The sequence below is a fragment of the Podarcis liolepis genome (assembly GCF_965112155.1).
Source record: "Podarcis liolepis genome assembly, chromosome: 3".
Lineage (NCBI taxonomy): Eukaryota > Metazoa > Chordata > Lepidosauria > Squamata > Lacertidae > Podarcis > Podarcis liolepis.
In genome coordinates this window covers 78,604,123-78,620,317 of record NC_139557.1, presented here as the reverse complement: position 1 = coordinate 78,620,317, position 16,195 = coordinate 78,604,123, and the positions used below count along the sequence as shown (strand labels likewise).

Here is a 16,195-nt window from a genome sequence, read left to right as displayed (position 1 = left end):
CTCTGACTTACATTGCCAGACTCACCCACCCCTGACAAGGAGTATCCATTTTCTGTTGTGTATTTTCTGGCACTTAAAAAAAGATAGTAAGATATAACTGATAGCGAGATAAAGTAACTGTTCGTTAGTTTAGCACCTGTGGAGTGATGGAGCCTTTGACATTCTGCATACACCTCTAAGGAAACAGTAAAAGCTGCACATCTTAGTCAGAATTACCTCCATCTTGGTTTGGATCCAGGGTCCAATGACATTGGCCTGAGCAGCAAACTGGCGACGCAGGCGTTCATTTGCGTGCTGGCGGGCCAGCTCCTCTTGCAGTGATTGATCCCTTACTGGGACAAGCTGTTTTACCTGCCAATGTGCAAAACTGAGTTGGTATGTAGGAAGTCAGATGCTGAAACATAGGAGGATTAGGGGCAGCAGGAGGCTACAAATGCATGTGGCTGATCGTATTGAAATCGCTGACCTCGCTAAAACCGTATCAATGTCAACCCTGAAATCCTCTTGGTGCTACCCTTTGATCAGTGGTTCCCAACCTGTTTTTGGCCATGCCCCACCCAAGCATCTCTAAAATCCTGATGCCCCCCACCCCCCGTGACATATAATTCTTATTTTTCAAAAAGTGAACTCCTGTTCACGGGGAGGAAGCCTAAAAGGCCATTAACTGTTAACAACTCACTATCGAATCCCCCCCCCCCCGTGGGGCGTGTGCCCCACATTGGGAACCACAGCCTTAGATATTTTCACGCATGAAGAAAGTAGTTTTAAGAAAGAACGGCCCTTTCCACCCTTTCTTTCTTTTTTTTAATGTCATACAGAGAAAAAGGGAAATGGGATTTCTGGAATCTGCTGCCTAAACTGACAGCTTCACCTTGTCTTATCACTTTCACTCCTCCCACTGAATGCTTTGCACCAACTGCAGCCATAGTAGGTGTGGTGGCAGCAGCCTATCGTTGAGGACCATTTAGCACGGTCGATTTTTAATTAAATAAATGCTTCTACCATCTGTTATCCAAGTCCAGAAGTCTGGCTTTCACATTTTGCTTCAGTAGCCCAAATGTAATATTTTACTTCAAGGAAAAAATTTCTACCGTGAGCATATTGCAATTACCATGTGAAATGCAGGTGCAAACAAATATTGGCTTGCATCTACGATATTTTTGGTGACAGCAGTCCAACCTCTCACTACCACTGCTGTTTTGTGAATTCTTACTTTTAATTCCCCCCCTTTTTTTAATTTCCTTAGTGTGTTATTCTCTCAGTATTAGGTTTTTTTAAGTTTTGAAAAGCAGCAAGAGCAGTCTTTGCTCCGATACTTCCCTGCCATTTCAAGCCCTTTTCTTGAGATGTTTTTAAAACCAATATCAGAAACACTAATCGTAATCTGGCTGTGGGTCTCACTGCTGTCCCTCCTTACCTGCAAAGCCATCCCCACAACAGACACCCACAATTATTTAAAAGAGCAAACAGCTTCATACATAGCTATAATACCCACTCCAATCCTTTTTACTAGCTTCAGACCAACACTAAAAGTACAAAATTCCATTTTCAGGGTGGAATATTACCCCACCTGTATGGATCCGTTTGTAAAGTGTTAAAAATAATGGCAAATTCTAGAAAGGAGACATTTTCACTACACTTCCATTAATTGTAAACTAAATTATTTTCCTGCTTACAGTACCTTATCCCATTTGGTACGGATCTCATCCAGAGTGACAGTGGAGTAAGGGTTGTTAGGACTTATCCTGAGGCTGTAACTGTTAATCACTTTTTCCACTTCATTATGGATTGATACAATAGCTTGCCTTTCACCATCTGCCTCAGGCAAAGTGGCCTTAAACTGTTCGTGGGCAGTGATCAAACTCTGAAATCAGAAACAGAGGAGTAAATGAAAGGATACATACAGTTGCATTGCCAGCTGTATGGCCCTGTGTCATATTCCCTCTCCCATCTTAGTATGTATGCAAATATAAGCAAGGTTGCATAGCTGATAAATTCCACAGACTCAATTTAAAGCCACCACTTCATCATTATTGGTAGACAGACAAGAGGAGGCCCAGAGCTGAACACTGAGGGGTTAACTACATGTTACACAGAAATGCATGTAACAGAGTCCTGATTTCTCCCTTGTAAGAGGAAAAGCAGCTTGGAGGAGATTCTGGGTAGAGTTGTTTAAAACACATGTTCTGAACCTTCCAAGGTGAAAATAATTATTGGGAAACTACCTGAAGTAAAAACAAACAACAACAACAAAACAGCAGGCAGGGAAAGTGTTAAGAATCCCTGAAATTGGGAGCACTTCTGTTGAATAGGGTTGTCATATTTCAAACAGTAAAAATCCATACAGAAAAGTTGAGCTTTTCTTAGTTTTGTCCAAATTTGGCAAATTAGCATGTTGTTGAGCTATTTTTAAAGAAAACCACCAAAGACATTGCGATACATCTGGATTTTCCCATATTCTGGCTATGTCTGGGAAACACGTTTGTGCATAACATTTAGTTAGCACATCAGTACACTGGTGTATGGAAACTACTGTATGGGCATGAATTTAAGGGAGTTACTTGTGGCCATGATGGTTTGTTCTAGGCTATTCATCTCAAACTAAGTTCTGCAGAAAATATTTTCAAGGGAAGGTTAACTGACCTACCCAGAGCTCTCAAAAAGATAGACCTAGCAATTAGTAAAAAAAATAATAATAATCACATGATGTGGTGTTTGCCCATTCTTTGGGGATATGTTTGTATTGGGGGAGAGAAAGGGTTAATAGGCTGACCAATAAGAAAGCCCGTAGGCGGAGCCTCCCTGATTTTGAGGCTCAGTTCAGAGGTTTTGACAGTTGGTTCGGGTGGTTCTTTTTTTGGGGGGGGGAGATAGAGGAGTCAGAGTGAGTTAGAGACAGGGACAAGACTGAGAGGGAATAGAGTGACGGCATTTCGAATATATTTTAAAACTTGTTTGTATTTGAAATAAACTTTAATCTTCATTTTTAACTCTACCTGACTGAGACTCAATACTTCACCAGGGAAGCCAGGGGTTTTTTGACAAAATTGGTGGCAGCGGAAGAATAAAGTAGTGGTATACAGGTCAATAGTCCGTGAAACTACCGGGGGCTCTGTACGAACGCCGCACATATCCATTACTGGTAATGGGGGTGGCCTTGTCAGGAAGCTGTAACACCCCACACCCCAGCAGAGGGACCACTGAGACCCAAGAGCCTCTTTCTCCTTGCATGCTGCTTGTGAGCATGCAAGCGGTGGCAAGAATGAGGAGATGGAGCAGTGTCCCACACTGTTCCTCTGAGCATTTGTGTGGATTAGGCCAAAGGGAGAGGGTCAAAAAATGTACAGTGGATGCAGTTTCATTCAGAGAGGGAGGCCGGCTGACGCCCAAAAATCTGGAGCTGGTGTTAGACGGAGTTCTCTCCCAAACGCCGAAAGGCCAGCCAAATGGCACACTTAGCTGATGATTAGGTCTGTGCTGATCTCACAGTCTGTGCTGGCTCCATGCACAGAAGAAAAGAGGACGTCCTGTACTAAACATTATATTGAGGCTTGCCTGATTTCAGAAGCGCTGCATTTACAAATTTGGAAATGGTCCCTCCACTCAGTTTCAATGACCTCCCCCTGGGCAGAGAAGGATGGGGATATATCTGTGCAACATGGGAAATAATGAAATGAGCAGGACTGAATTCAAGTCTCCCTGATCCAAGTCTGGCAGCCTAGTCATTCCAAAATAGTATCTCTTGCCTCTCCGCACCCCATCACCACCATAAGATCCTGAAGATGTACGTGTCAGGATGAATGTGCCTAGTCTTTACACATTTATAAAATTCATGACTCGGGATTTATTTTTTCTTCTAACACACAAATAAGGACAAGCAATATTTGATGTGTCTTTTAATAGGGCTGCAATAGTATAGGCACTTCACAGTGAAAAGGGAACATCTTCACTTCTCTAGGCTCACAATGAAAAATAAGAATAATATTATTACCTGGATCTCCTCTATGCTATGAACAATAAACATGTCTTGCAAGTCTTCCATTGCACCTTCCATCCAGTTGTTGAACGGAGCAGCTCTCTTAGCAAACTCCAGGTGAAGCTGGTCAATTGTTTCCAACAATTTCTCTGTCCTCTGTGAAGTAAACATACAGAAACGGACAAAGTGAGTCTTGCTTTTAGAAGCATGCACTCACTTTGGCTTACAGTTTGGATAGGGTCTGCAACCCTTTAAAAAACGCTACCAAAGTTAAAGGAAGTTCTGAGTGTACACAGGTAAAGGAAAGCAAAAGAGATTCCTGGGGACAGGCACTTGGGAGGTCATTGCTGGCTGTGTCACCACCAGTGCAACTGGATTTGGCTGCGCTGTGTGCTGTGATTCAGAGGTTTGCACTGGAAGCATGTTCACATCATTCTGAGTTCACTGACTCCTTCTACGTATCAGCATTGCCACTTGCCCTTCTCCTCACTGGTGACCTTGGCTATGTTCCCAGAGATGCTGGAGGCATGTCTCTTTCTTTTTAAGGTTTTCTTTTCGTTTGTGTGTTGTGTGCTTTCTCCTCCATTCCTATGCTGAGTAGGCATGGATGTGGCAGCCATTCCCCCACTCCCCCAGCACAAGGGGCATATAGGATTGGGAAGAGCCATAGCTCAGCGGCAGAATACATGTTCTGCTTTGCATGCAAACGGATCCAGTTTCAATCCCCAGCATCTCCTGGTCGGACTGGAAATGGCCCTCTTCTGAAAACCCAGAGAACCACTGTGAGTCAGTGCAGAGAATACAGAGCAAGATGCACCAATTGTCTGACTCGATATATTGAATGACTGAATTTTAGTGTTGGAAGGTACCATATGGGTCATGTAATATGGGGATCTTTTGCCCAACGTGGGGTTCAAACCTACAACCCTGATGTTAATGTTCTCAGGCTCTATCAACTGAGTGGTGACAGCTGCCTGCATTCCTGTACTAATATGCAGTTGATTTTTGAGGCGTGTTGATTCTATGTTTTCATTGTACTCTGAAAATTATCATTAGCAGCTTTGTGATCCAGAAATGGCGGGGGGAAAGGATACAGATTAGTTAAACTAACTCAGTCGTGAATTGTAAAAAGAAATTCGCACCATGCCATGCACCAGCTTTCCAAAGGGTGGTGCTAGAAACATCCCCTCAACTCTAACATCCACTTGCGTATTTTCTTTTGGCAGTAATGCGGGGACAAGTCTTTTATAAGCAAGTCAGCCTTTTTTTTTTTTTTTTTACACATACACAACCAAAGAAGAAGAAGAAGTTAAGGGTAATGGAGCACCATAGAAAATGTTCACTCCGCATCACTCAGCAGTCTGCCACAATCTGTTAAAAACCCTCAGCCAGCCTGAGAAATCCGAGCTGCTCCTTGATGTCAGGTTTACCTCCAATGCTTCTCTCCTCTTCTGAGTGAGTGTTCCCAGCCTGTCCCACTGATCACATATCTTCTGGCACCGATCATTGACACTTGCAGCATCATGGTAGTCCAGTTCACTAAAAGAAAAGGACCGCAGTCATTAGGAACCAACAAAAGTAGGGAATGTGGTGGTGGTGACCACGCACCAAGACATGACCACACATTCTTCTTCTTATCCTTACTACTACTACTACAGTGATACCTTGGTTTACAACCATAATCCATTCCGGAGGTCTGGTTGTAAACCAAAACAGGTTGTAGCCCAAGGTGCGCTTTCACCAATGGGGCCTCCTAAAAAAAATTGGTTGTAATCCAAAAAAAGGGACACACACTTCAGGGTTTGACGTGGTTGTAATCCAAAACGGTTGCAAACCAAGGAACCACTGTACTAATGATTAGATTGATACCCTGCACTTTCCTCCAAAGAAACCCTTGGTGCCATGACATACCACCTGCCACAAGCTTCCACAGAAGCAGTGGACGCAGATGTATAACATGTTACATTTACTTTTCTGGTTTTTCACAGTAGGGAAAACTGGATCAAAGGGGGGGGGACCTGGCATGGGTTGACACTGCAATGATGACGTTAACGTCCAGCGGACGTTGCAAAAAACTTGTGAGCATGAGCAGCACCAGTTCCACCATCATCTCCCGTCTAGAATAGTGCTTTTGAAACCCGTTTGCCTTGGAGGTCTGTCGTTTGAGAAAGTGGGGGAAGAGTCTAAAGCCCCTGGAGCTCATGGAACGAGTTTCATGGTTCCTTGGATCCTACCCCTGATTTCTGAAGTTTGAGACAAGACTTTATCTAGACCAGTTTTCTGCCAGATTAGCTGAGCGATTCTAGTGAGAGCCAATACATGCACTTTATCCTCAAGCTAGTTGACTTTTATGACTGGCTCATCATATGCTGCATTTAGCTTTTGGCTGCTTCCAGCATGCTCTCTGCATGCCATTATCTAACACAGACATTGTTATGGTGTGAGTACATCCATACCAATTTGAAATTTAATCTAACAGGAGAACACCCTTTAAAATCCAGACAAGGAAAGGGGTGTTTGATTTCCTACACCTGAAAGCGGGAATTCTTAAGCTATATTACAATGAGCTTTAAGTCAGGGCAAAGAGTTTCATGTGAATAAACAATAAAAACAAGAACTGGCTGGACTTCTGCTTGTGCAATGGGACTTCACCTTCCTCTCCTACCTCTGTCAGCTCCCCCAAAACTGTGAACCCCAAAAACTTTCTCTGGAAGGTTCCTCAGCCACTTGGATCATATTTTGAGGGTGCACAGAAGGCTGCAGAAGGGGGGAGGGTATAAAGTCCATTGCATGAGCAGAAGTCTATTCTGCTCACATATAGATAGCATTGGATACAACCCATTGTGCCTTGCATTGATTTTTACTGGCATCTTAAAGGGACAGAACTTGTTAAAATAAGTCACTGATTCCCAGTATCATTAATCAAATGAAAGGAGCCACTATTTCACCTGTGTTGAACACACTAATGGAAGACACTACTAGTAGGGGTCAAAGCAAACATTTACCTTCTCTATATGAGAACATTGGACCAGTATAATTTTATTTTGATGTGAGTGGAAAGAGATGTCCTAGCAGTATTCAGAATATGATAAATGTGTAAGCAAATACTATATGAGATAAATTCCAAAGGGAGCATATGCAAACCCTTACAACAAATAAGCAGTGCTTAGGACTATGAGTCAATTGGCTATTAGTATTCAATGTATTAGTATTCAGTTGGTTTAGGTTATAAATGGGGAATCCATTGCTTCATCCCTTCACGATTTTGAATGGCTTTGCATATTTAGTCTTGTCACTCACACACTGTCTACTATTTCTGGGACTATACACTCTGGCAGTCAATAGCGGTTGTGAGTTGAAGCAGTCTTGCTCACATACACATGCATGCAGGATGTAGCCAGACACCCATCGGTCAACAAGCCTTTAAGAACTTTAACCTTTATGCTCTTAGCAGCTCTCAGCTGCTAAGAGAAAATGGTCGAGCTGACACTGAACTGTAACCAGTGTAGCTCAAGGTCACACACTCCAATTGTTCTCCAAAAATAGCAACCCTGCACTGCCAAGAGATGAAGACCAGAAAATATGGAGCTATGCCGACCCAGAAAGCAGAAAGGGAATAATTATCTCTCCAAAGGCCTGATTCAGTAACCAGCAGAGCTAACTGAAAAGCTATAATCAACATCATGTCCCAAGTTTCTTAGACAACCCATCTTTCTAAGGACAATTTCCAGAGAGGAAGACTTACTTTTTATATCTCTAATCTGCTATTCTGTGGAAACTGTTTTGGGAAATGATAAAAAGGCTAGTTTAAGTGGAACTAAATTCTTGTAGCAATGACTGATTTGCCACTGATATTTAGTACTGCTCAACTTACCATCACATGGGGAAAGAAGCGCTAATTCAGGTTGCAATATCATATTCACTTACTTGAAATTAAGACCCACTGAAATCAGCAGCAATGATTAACTCTGATGAATTGTGCTATTCTTCCCAAGTACTATTTGTCTGTTTGTCTATATGCAGATGGAATGAATAAACGATTGAATGGTAACAGGAACCATGGCACAATTCAAAACAACTGTAATGGGTCCATTTCCCTTGAAAAGCATTCAGAATCTTAAATTAGTGCAAAATGCCGGAGCTAGGAGCTTGATGTTTTGAATTCATCGTGATTTGCACTGGCTGCCAATTAGTTTCCAGGCTCAATTCAAGGTGTTGGTCTTAAGCTTTAAAGCCCTTACTGGTTTAGGACCTGGCTATGTTAGGATCTGTCTTTTCCTATATTTTTCTCCCCACACCATCTTATAATCTTGGGCCCTGCCCCAAATCCTCTGACCTCGGGACGTGAAGCTGATGTCAGCTGTGGATCGGGCCTTGTGCCATGAAGTTCACCAGCCCTATCACTAGAATGCTTCAGGCAGTTGATGAAAGGCCTTTGGCTAACTCTGCCATTTTTTCTGCATCGGTTCTATATTACTTATTGTGCTGCTGGAACTGGTTAAAGCAGATTGGATATTGTTTATTTATAAATTTAAATATGCATTGGGATGTTTTAGGGATTGTGGTCGCTTTACTTTGTGTTCATTACCACCTGCAAGTCAACCATCTTCAGTTTCCTTGGAGAAATAGTTGATGCAGACATTTTTAAAATAAAAAAGTGAATTCAACCTTTCTAAGTCCCAGTGACCTTTGAAATCAGAATGTGTTAAAAATGTTTCTTGTTGAAATCAATGGGGCATAACACAAGTGTAACAAGTGATGAAAAAGAGCAAACGAACACAAAAATAAAAATTAATATGCACAACCTGTATTAATGATCAACAAGACCAAAAAAAAAAAAACATGTCCTAATCAAAGAACTCCATTATTAATTTACATAGGTTTGCAGATTGACACTGTAGGTGGTATTCAACTTAGATTTGCTCACAATAGACCACTTTAATTTAATGGACCTCCTATAGTCATGGTCATTATTTTAAATAGGTGTACTCTGAGTAAAATTAAGTTGAATACTTCTCTGTGCTTTTCTGACGACCTTATTGATTTACAGCTCCCTATATCACATCAAAAGTGGCATTTTATATTTGTGCAAGCTTGACGATGACATAGGAGAGAGAAATTTGGGGGTGCCAGGGCCATGGCATTAAAAAGGGCATTGATTATGTCGACAAACCTATTTGACAGCAAGGGATCTCTTTGCAAACAAGACATTATTTTTAAATTTGTATATCTATATTTAACATTGCTACACGCACATAAAGCAACAAACCTCTTTCAAACTTCTGTATGGCTCTTTCTCCCTTTGGCATCCCTCAAGCAAAAAATGTAAAATCAGAAATGACATCTCACATGTCAGAGTTACTGATGAGGAAGAGGACAGAAAAGAAGGTTTGTTATTTGCCTTTGCCCTGCAAAGGCTTTTATTTTTAGTTTGGGAAGAAATAAGAAAGGTTTTCAATGAGGAGGCCAAGATAATAACACTTACAAAGCTATCTGTGGAATTCTTACATTGTACCTATGACACTATCGAATTTATTGGAAAGAGTTTATCGGGTAAATGTCAGCAGCTGCGTGCCTCTAAATGGAACATACTTCAGCTCTTGGGCTATGGCAGCGATCTGTTCCACTCTGTCCTGGTGAGCAGCCAAGTCACTCTCAAAAGCCTCATGTTTCCTCAACAAAGCACGGATCTCTGTCAGAGTCGCAGCTTCATAATCCTTTTGCTGCAGAATCTGCTCTTTGCCTGGCAGGAGGAAAGAAAATCCAAAACCATTTATGTTTCTCATTAGGAAAGCTGATTGCTAATGGCTCAAGTACACAGAGAAGCAGACCTTTGAAATCTGCTCTTCTTTGAATTTTGCAATGCAGTTTTCCAACCAAATAAAGTGTAAATAATGTATATGGGGAAGCTTGCATAAAAATGCATAGATTGGTGAAAATAGCATTAAAAATACATTATATAGTTTGTAAAAATGTGTAATTTAGGGGACATTGTACATAAATCTTCATGAGGGCCATTTCGTTAAAAAATAAATAAATCACAGGCTGATGCAGAAATGTGGAAAACCTAAGAGAAGGAGAAATGAGAAGCTTAAGAGAATCCCAAACTGCTAGATTTCTCCATCTCTATATGTCTTGTGAATGATCCAACTGAACACATCTTACCAGTCATGTTTGAAAAGGTGCTTGATAAACTTTCTGTTTCTCTGGCTTCTACAAAAATCAGGAGGAATATCAAACCAAATATATGCCTAGCAGGCTGCACCCCACCCCCCTTGACAGGTCAAAGTTTTCACAGGCCAGACACACATGGAAATGTTGCCTCACCAGCACCTTTTAACATCTTCCATCCTTAGTTTGGTAGCATCAACTTGCAAAAGTGGGTACTTTCTGCAGACTTGCAAAATAGCTCTTGCTCTCTAGGACTGCTTTGAACATGCAATATATGGAAAAACTGGGGGCTTTGGATAATGTCACTGTTTGTCTAGGAAAAGGTGGGAAGAGGTAAAAAGTCCTGAATTTTAAGGCACACTATTCCAGGATAAGAACATTCACAGTATGAAATTTTCCTGTCCTCTCCCCCACGTCATACAGAAAAGCCTCTCCAAAGGGTTAGCTGAACAATGTGTGATGGGACACCAGGAACCTGTTGAGTGAGGAGGAGATCTGTCCAGTTCTGGGTGTTTCTGAACTCCCCAGGTTGCAGGTATTCCACACAGGATAAAAATGAGAATAGCATAATAACATTTTTAAAATACTGGGATTTCTTCTTGTTGCACATACAAATTATATTTAATTGAAAGGTTTCTTTCAATGCCTATGGAGGCCATATAAATCTCTCTGGCCCATTTAGCCATGTTTTTGACCCCTCCTACCAAAAAAGTTTTAAAACGTTGTAAAACTTATTCCTTCTCAGCAGGGCTATATAAGAACATAAAGAGAGGCCAGTGTGGTGTAGTGGTTAGAGTGTTGGACTAGGACCTGGAAGACCAGGGTTCTAATCTTCACTTGGCCCTAAACCTCACTGGGTGTCCTTGGGCCAGTCACCACCTCTCAGCCTAACCTACCTCACAGGGTTTTTGTGTGGCTTTATTGAGAAAGAAGGGAGAAAACCACGTATGCCACCTTGAGCCCCTTGGAGAAAAAGGTGGTATATAAATGCAATGAAGAAACAAACAAACGAGAAGAAGAAAAAGAGGAGGAGGAGGAGGAGGAGGAGGAGGAGGAGTTTGGATTTGATATCCTGCTTTATCACTACCCTAAGGAGTCTCAAAGTGGCTAACATTACCCTTTCCCTTCCTCTCCCACAACAAACACTCTGTGAGGTGAGTGGGGCTGACAGACTTCAAAGAAGTGTGACTAGCCTAGGGTCACCCAGCAGCTGCATGTGGAGGAGTGGAGACGCGAACCCAGTTCACCAGATTACGAGACTACCGCTCTTAACCACTACACCACACTGGCTCTCAGCAGGCGGCCTACTTTAGACCAGCAATCCATCTAGTCCAGCATCCTTTTCCCCACAGTGGGCAAGCAGCTGCTTCTACAAAACCCACCAACCAGAGCCTGAAGGCAGCCGCCCCCCTCCCTTCTCTAGGAAATGGTATTCAGAAGCATAAAGCTTTCAAAACCAGTAATTCCATACAGCCATCGCATAGGCGCCGACTCCATGGGGCCTGAGGGGGCCCGAGCCCCCTCAAAAATTCGTTTGGGGGGGCTCCGCCCCCCAATAATCTCAGGCGCCCCTCCAGCAGAGCGCCACCGCCACCCCTCCCCCAGCCCAAAATGCACAGGGTCGGGCTGCATGCCTCCTGCCCTCCCTCCCGAGCAAAAGCTCCACCCAATTTCCTTCGGAGCTGATTAATAGGCGCAGCACGCTCTCCCCTATTCGCTCCCGAGGAGGCGGCGCCACTTTATCTGCATATTCATTAGCTTATTTATTATTCATGAGCTTTCGCGGGCTCCCCCAATATTTTTTATAAGTCGGCGCCCCTGAGCCATCGTAACAAGAGGATGTGAAATTGGGTGGATATTGTAGCTAACAACAAGCTTCTAGCTTACCATAAGCCCAGGTTTCATGCGAAGAAGCCTTTTGCCTAAATTTGGCAGCCAAATGTTCAAGTCGCTCAAGCCTTCGAATTTCATTCAGCAACCATTCCTCATAGCCTTTCTCTGCCTGCTCAAGTCTTTGCCAAGCGCTAGCAATGTCCTAGGAGAGGAATGCAAACAGAACACCTTTAATTGGTTAAATTGTGTGTCTCAAGATTTCCTTCTGTGCATCTCCCTTGACTCTACTGTAATTCCCAGTGTAAAAATTTGGATTGCAATATGCTTGGGTCAATCACCTATCTTTTTTGCTATCTTAACTCTGTAAAGCACCATGCATATGCTGTTTCCAGGCTTAATGGACCATTCTAGAACCAACAAGGAAGATTCATAGGCCCCTTTACTTACCGAAACCATCTTCCCTTCTGATGGCATGAAAGCTGGCCTATTGCTGATCCTCAGTTTTGTCTGCAATGTATTGAAATTGATCTCCAGCTGACATTTTTCTTGGACTTTGGGAGGCTTGTGTTTACGGCGATAATCTCTGAAGTCCTCTAACTTCTTCTGCATAGCCGCCATAGTATTCTCTGGGGTCCTGTTTTCCAGCCAAGGAGTTGTGCGACGAATCCATTCTAAAAGCTGTTTTGCACGTACATAAAATTACAAACAAATGATAAAAAAGATAATTAGAAGTGGCTTCTTCTTCTTTGCGTGCTATAGAGAAACATACTGTACTCCCATAGCTTCTGAAATTAGTGCTATTGGAACCCAACAGACAAAGAAGAGTGATTTCTTGATGCCTGAAACAGAATGAAATATTGTTAGCAGGGCTGAGGCTACCTTTAGCTGTAGTTGAGCCAATCTTGGCTTCCACCTATTGTCTGCATGGAGAGGAACAAACCCCATGCCAGGTTCATGCAATACAACAAGTCAGAGTCTAGCTCATTTCTGGTTTGTTTCCTCCATGTATGGAACAGTTGGGAGCAGGAGAAGAGCAAAGCACTTGTGTGTGTTTATCCATAGATTACTTTAAATCAGGCTTCCTCAACCTCGGCCCTCCAGATGTTTTGAGACTACAATTCCCATCATCCCTGACCACTGGTCCTTCCAGCTAGGGATCATGGGAGTTGTAGGCCAGAAACATCTGGAGGGCTGAGGTTGAGGAAGCCTGCTTTAAACCATGTTTTATCATGCTGTCATGAATCCTATTGAGTTGTCTCAGAGGGACCGGTTGTCTCATGAGGAGGAATGGGAGGAACCCAGGCAGTTCCTAGCAAAATGTGGGTGAGTGGAACTGGGATCCCAGAGAGGAGACCAGTAGTCTAGGGACTGGAGAGCTGGACCCAGAGGAAAGACCAAGCAGGTTGGCAGTGCAGAATTCTGCTGCTGTGACACAGGACACCCCTAGGGACACCTCCTGCTGTGGAACCACCCAGCGCCATCTCCTGCCAGTGTGAAGCCTTCTCTGAAGCAGGTAAAGGTAATGGAAAGTAATGTGTATGCTGACCCAGCACCAACCTCACCTCCAACTCCAGGGACACAGAGACGCCAGTGTCAACAAACATCGCAAGCCCAACACACATGAAAGAGTGCCCATTTGCTTGCCCAATCCCAGGACTTGCTAGGTGAAGTGCTATGGCCACCCTGTCCTTCAAAAGGATGGTGAAAGAGATAGGTCACATACTGGATCAGCATTTGAGCTTATACTTAGCTACGAATCTATACCTCCTATGAATCTGATGTACCTTGTAAGCTGCAGCTTGCCTTTGTACTGCTCTGAATTATGGGTATTAAAAACCAGTGGAAACCAAACTGGGAATTAAAGTTCTTCATCCAGCAGTGAGGGGCAGAACAGCTGCAGACAAACCAGGCCATTATCTCCTAGTGGTCTTGATCCTCAAACAGTGTGATGCTGGCTGGCCAGTGGACAGGACATGCTGGAGCAGACTAAATACTGCTTCATTTTGGCCTGCCTCTCAGCCCCTCCACAGATCTAGCTGTGGCCTCTCAGAAGTGATGCCCAAGAGCTATCACTTCCCCGAGAACTCTGAAGTTGTGCTTGGTGGTTTTCCATATGTGAGTGGGATTGCTTGGGATCTCATCACTACCTCAGGCAAGAAATAAAGGCTGTCTTGCCTATATCACTTCCCTATGACTGCAAGAACTCCCTCTCTGTTTGGCCTAGAAACCAAAGCCAAGCCTAGCCTCGTAGTCTGTATCTGCAAATTATTATAATTTAGGAATCATCAGTGTGAGTGACTGAAATCCTAAAGCTCATTCACGATGCGGTAGCAATTGTATATGGAAGCTGCAATCAAGGAAGAACTTCTAGTCCAAATTAAGCTGCAAGCATAGGAAATCTCCACTGCATTTAACATCAAGAACATGCACTTTACAACACTGGATAAAAAGGCAGCAAATATATTTTCAATTAAAATACAGATCATGTTAAATGAAATGGAGCTTTCCTCTCCTCATTTAATGACTATGTTTGAATAAAAAGAGCCTCAGCAGTAGATAACAGCTTTGGGTAAATGTTCTTATTAAATTGCTTATTCAAGCCATCCATGCTTTATTATCAGAATAATTATTTCACTATTGTGTCGGTTTCCTTTACCTCACTTGCTAGCCTTTCATATTCTTCCATCAACTTTTCATTTTCTTGGTTCACAGCAAGTACCTTACAAATCCGATTTGCTGCTGTTTCCGCCTGAAAAACACAGAACATAAACAGTGTGGATATAGCATTGCATTCTTAGACTGACGCAAACTAAAGAATGACCATATATTGGCTTCTGAAAAGTAAAGAGTGGGCATGCCCACTGAAAGGGCTTCAGCCAGAATTGTCATACTGGTTTCAATGAGGGTTAACATAAGGCTAGCTCTGCTGGATCAGGTCCAGCATCCAGTGGGCAACCAGATGCCTGTGATTGCTTACTCTCTAGTAGCTTATACACACTTTCCTTGGAATAAGATCATTTAACTCATTGGGACTCACTTCTTACATAGGCTTGCACTGTGAATTTATTAATCTTAAAGGTGCCTTTCCCTATTAACTTGCTTTTTAACTAATTTATCTTAAACATTAGCAAAAGACTTGTGGGGAACTTGTGGAGTTATTACCTACAACGACACTGCAATATATTTGATGAATTACTCATTTTCTGTAAGGGCTATTTTGGTTTTCATCTGTGTCAAAGTTGATATAGATGATATGTTGGCTCAGCATGCTGTGATAGTCCGACAAGATGATGCTAACTCAAGGTAACTCTAATGATGCTACCATCTGGGCACTGCCAGAAAAATAGTGAAATGTAAGGGAAGGGGATGCAAAAAACAATGACTAACATATTTGTTAAAAAACCCCAAAACAATAGCACAGCGCCAAATTTTTACCTAGGAAAATTGTAGAATAGAAGGGACATAGTGGGGGGGAGGGGGGGAGTTAATGATGGCCCACTTTTAAACTTTTTTGTGCAGTTTTAAGCTGCTCTCTCCTAGTTCCAATCTGCAACTTTAGTGTTGTGGCTTTTTTTGTTTTTTAAAAAACAGCTTCTTCCTGAGGAAATCCTAGTCAGGAATCACTTAGGCAACCTGATGATATGATGTCATCAAATGTCAATCTGATTTGGCTGCCTGATGATATCAGAAGTCGAATCAGGATGCCCTTCATCTGGTCAGACTTCATGTTGATACCACATAACCAATTAGATGGGACAATGCGATGCCATCGCGAAGCCAAAATACAGTGAGGCTAACATTTCTTACCATCTTATCTTCACCAGTGAGGGTCAACTGTCCTGTTTCACAGTTCCCCATACATTTACTGAAATAGAGGTTTATTTCATGCAGAGCAAAGTTCTTCCTAAATGCCCACCATTTCAATCCAACCCTTCAAAAGAGATTTCATTGCTATAGTGTTGTTACCTTCCATCTTTTCACAAATAGACACATGGTTCAATACCATACAGAACAATAATTTAAGTAGCTACATTTAAGTTTATTCCTTCAGTTGTCCCTACCATTTAAGGGAGAGGGGGATCAACCTGTTTCTCTGCCATTTAATAGACGTTTGCAGGCAAAATATGAGATTTTTCCTGGTATAAAGTGGTGTAAGAACTTCACCTACTTACTTTCTAGGTGTCAACTTGCTTTTAAGAATATTAAGACTGGGAT

General features: G+C 42.5%; 1 protein-coding gene across 2 annotated transcripts in view; it reads right to left on the bottom strand.

Moving 5' to 3' along the window:
- Positions 1–16,195, bottom strand: part of ACTN2 (actinin alpha 2) — a 53,437-nt gene that overhangs the window by 11,805 nt on the left and 25,437 nt on the right. For both annotated transcript variants that reach the window (XM_083496820.1, XM_083496821.1), the window contains exons 9-16: positions 14,637–14,729; positions 12,428–12,658; positions 12,035–12,182; positions 9,569–9,719; positions 5,407–5,515; positions 3,992–4,132; positions 1,682–1,864; positions 217–351 (exon numbers count right to left, since the gene is read on the bottom strand). In XM_083496820.1, coding sequence (XP_083352946.1) covers positions 217–351; positions 1,682–1,864; positions 3,992–4,132; positions 5,407–5,515; positions 9,569–9,719; positions 12,035–12,182; positions 12,428–12,658; positions 14,637–14,729 — 1,191 coding nt within the window. The remainder of the gene's footprint in view (positions 1–216; positions 352–1,681; positions 1,865–3,991; positions 4,133–5,406; positions 5,516–9,568; positions 9,720–12,034; positions 12,183–12,427; positions 12,659–14,636; positions 14,730–16,195) is intronic.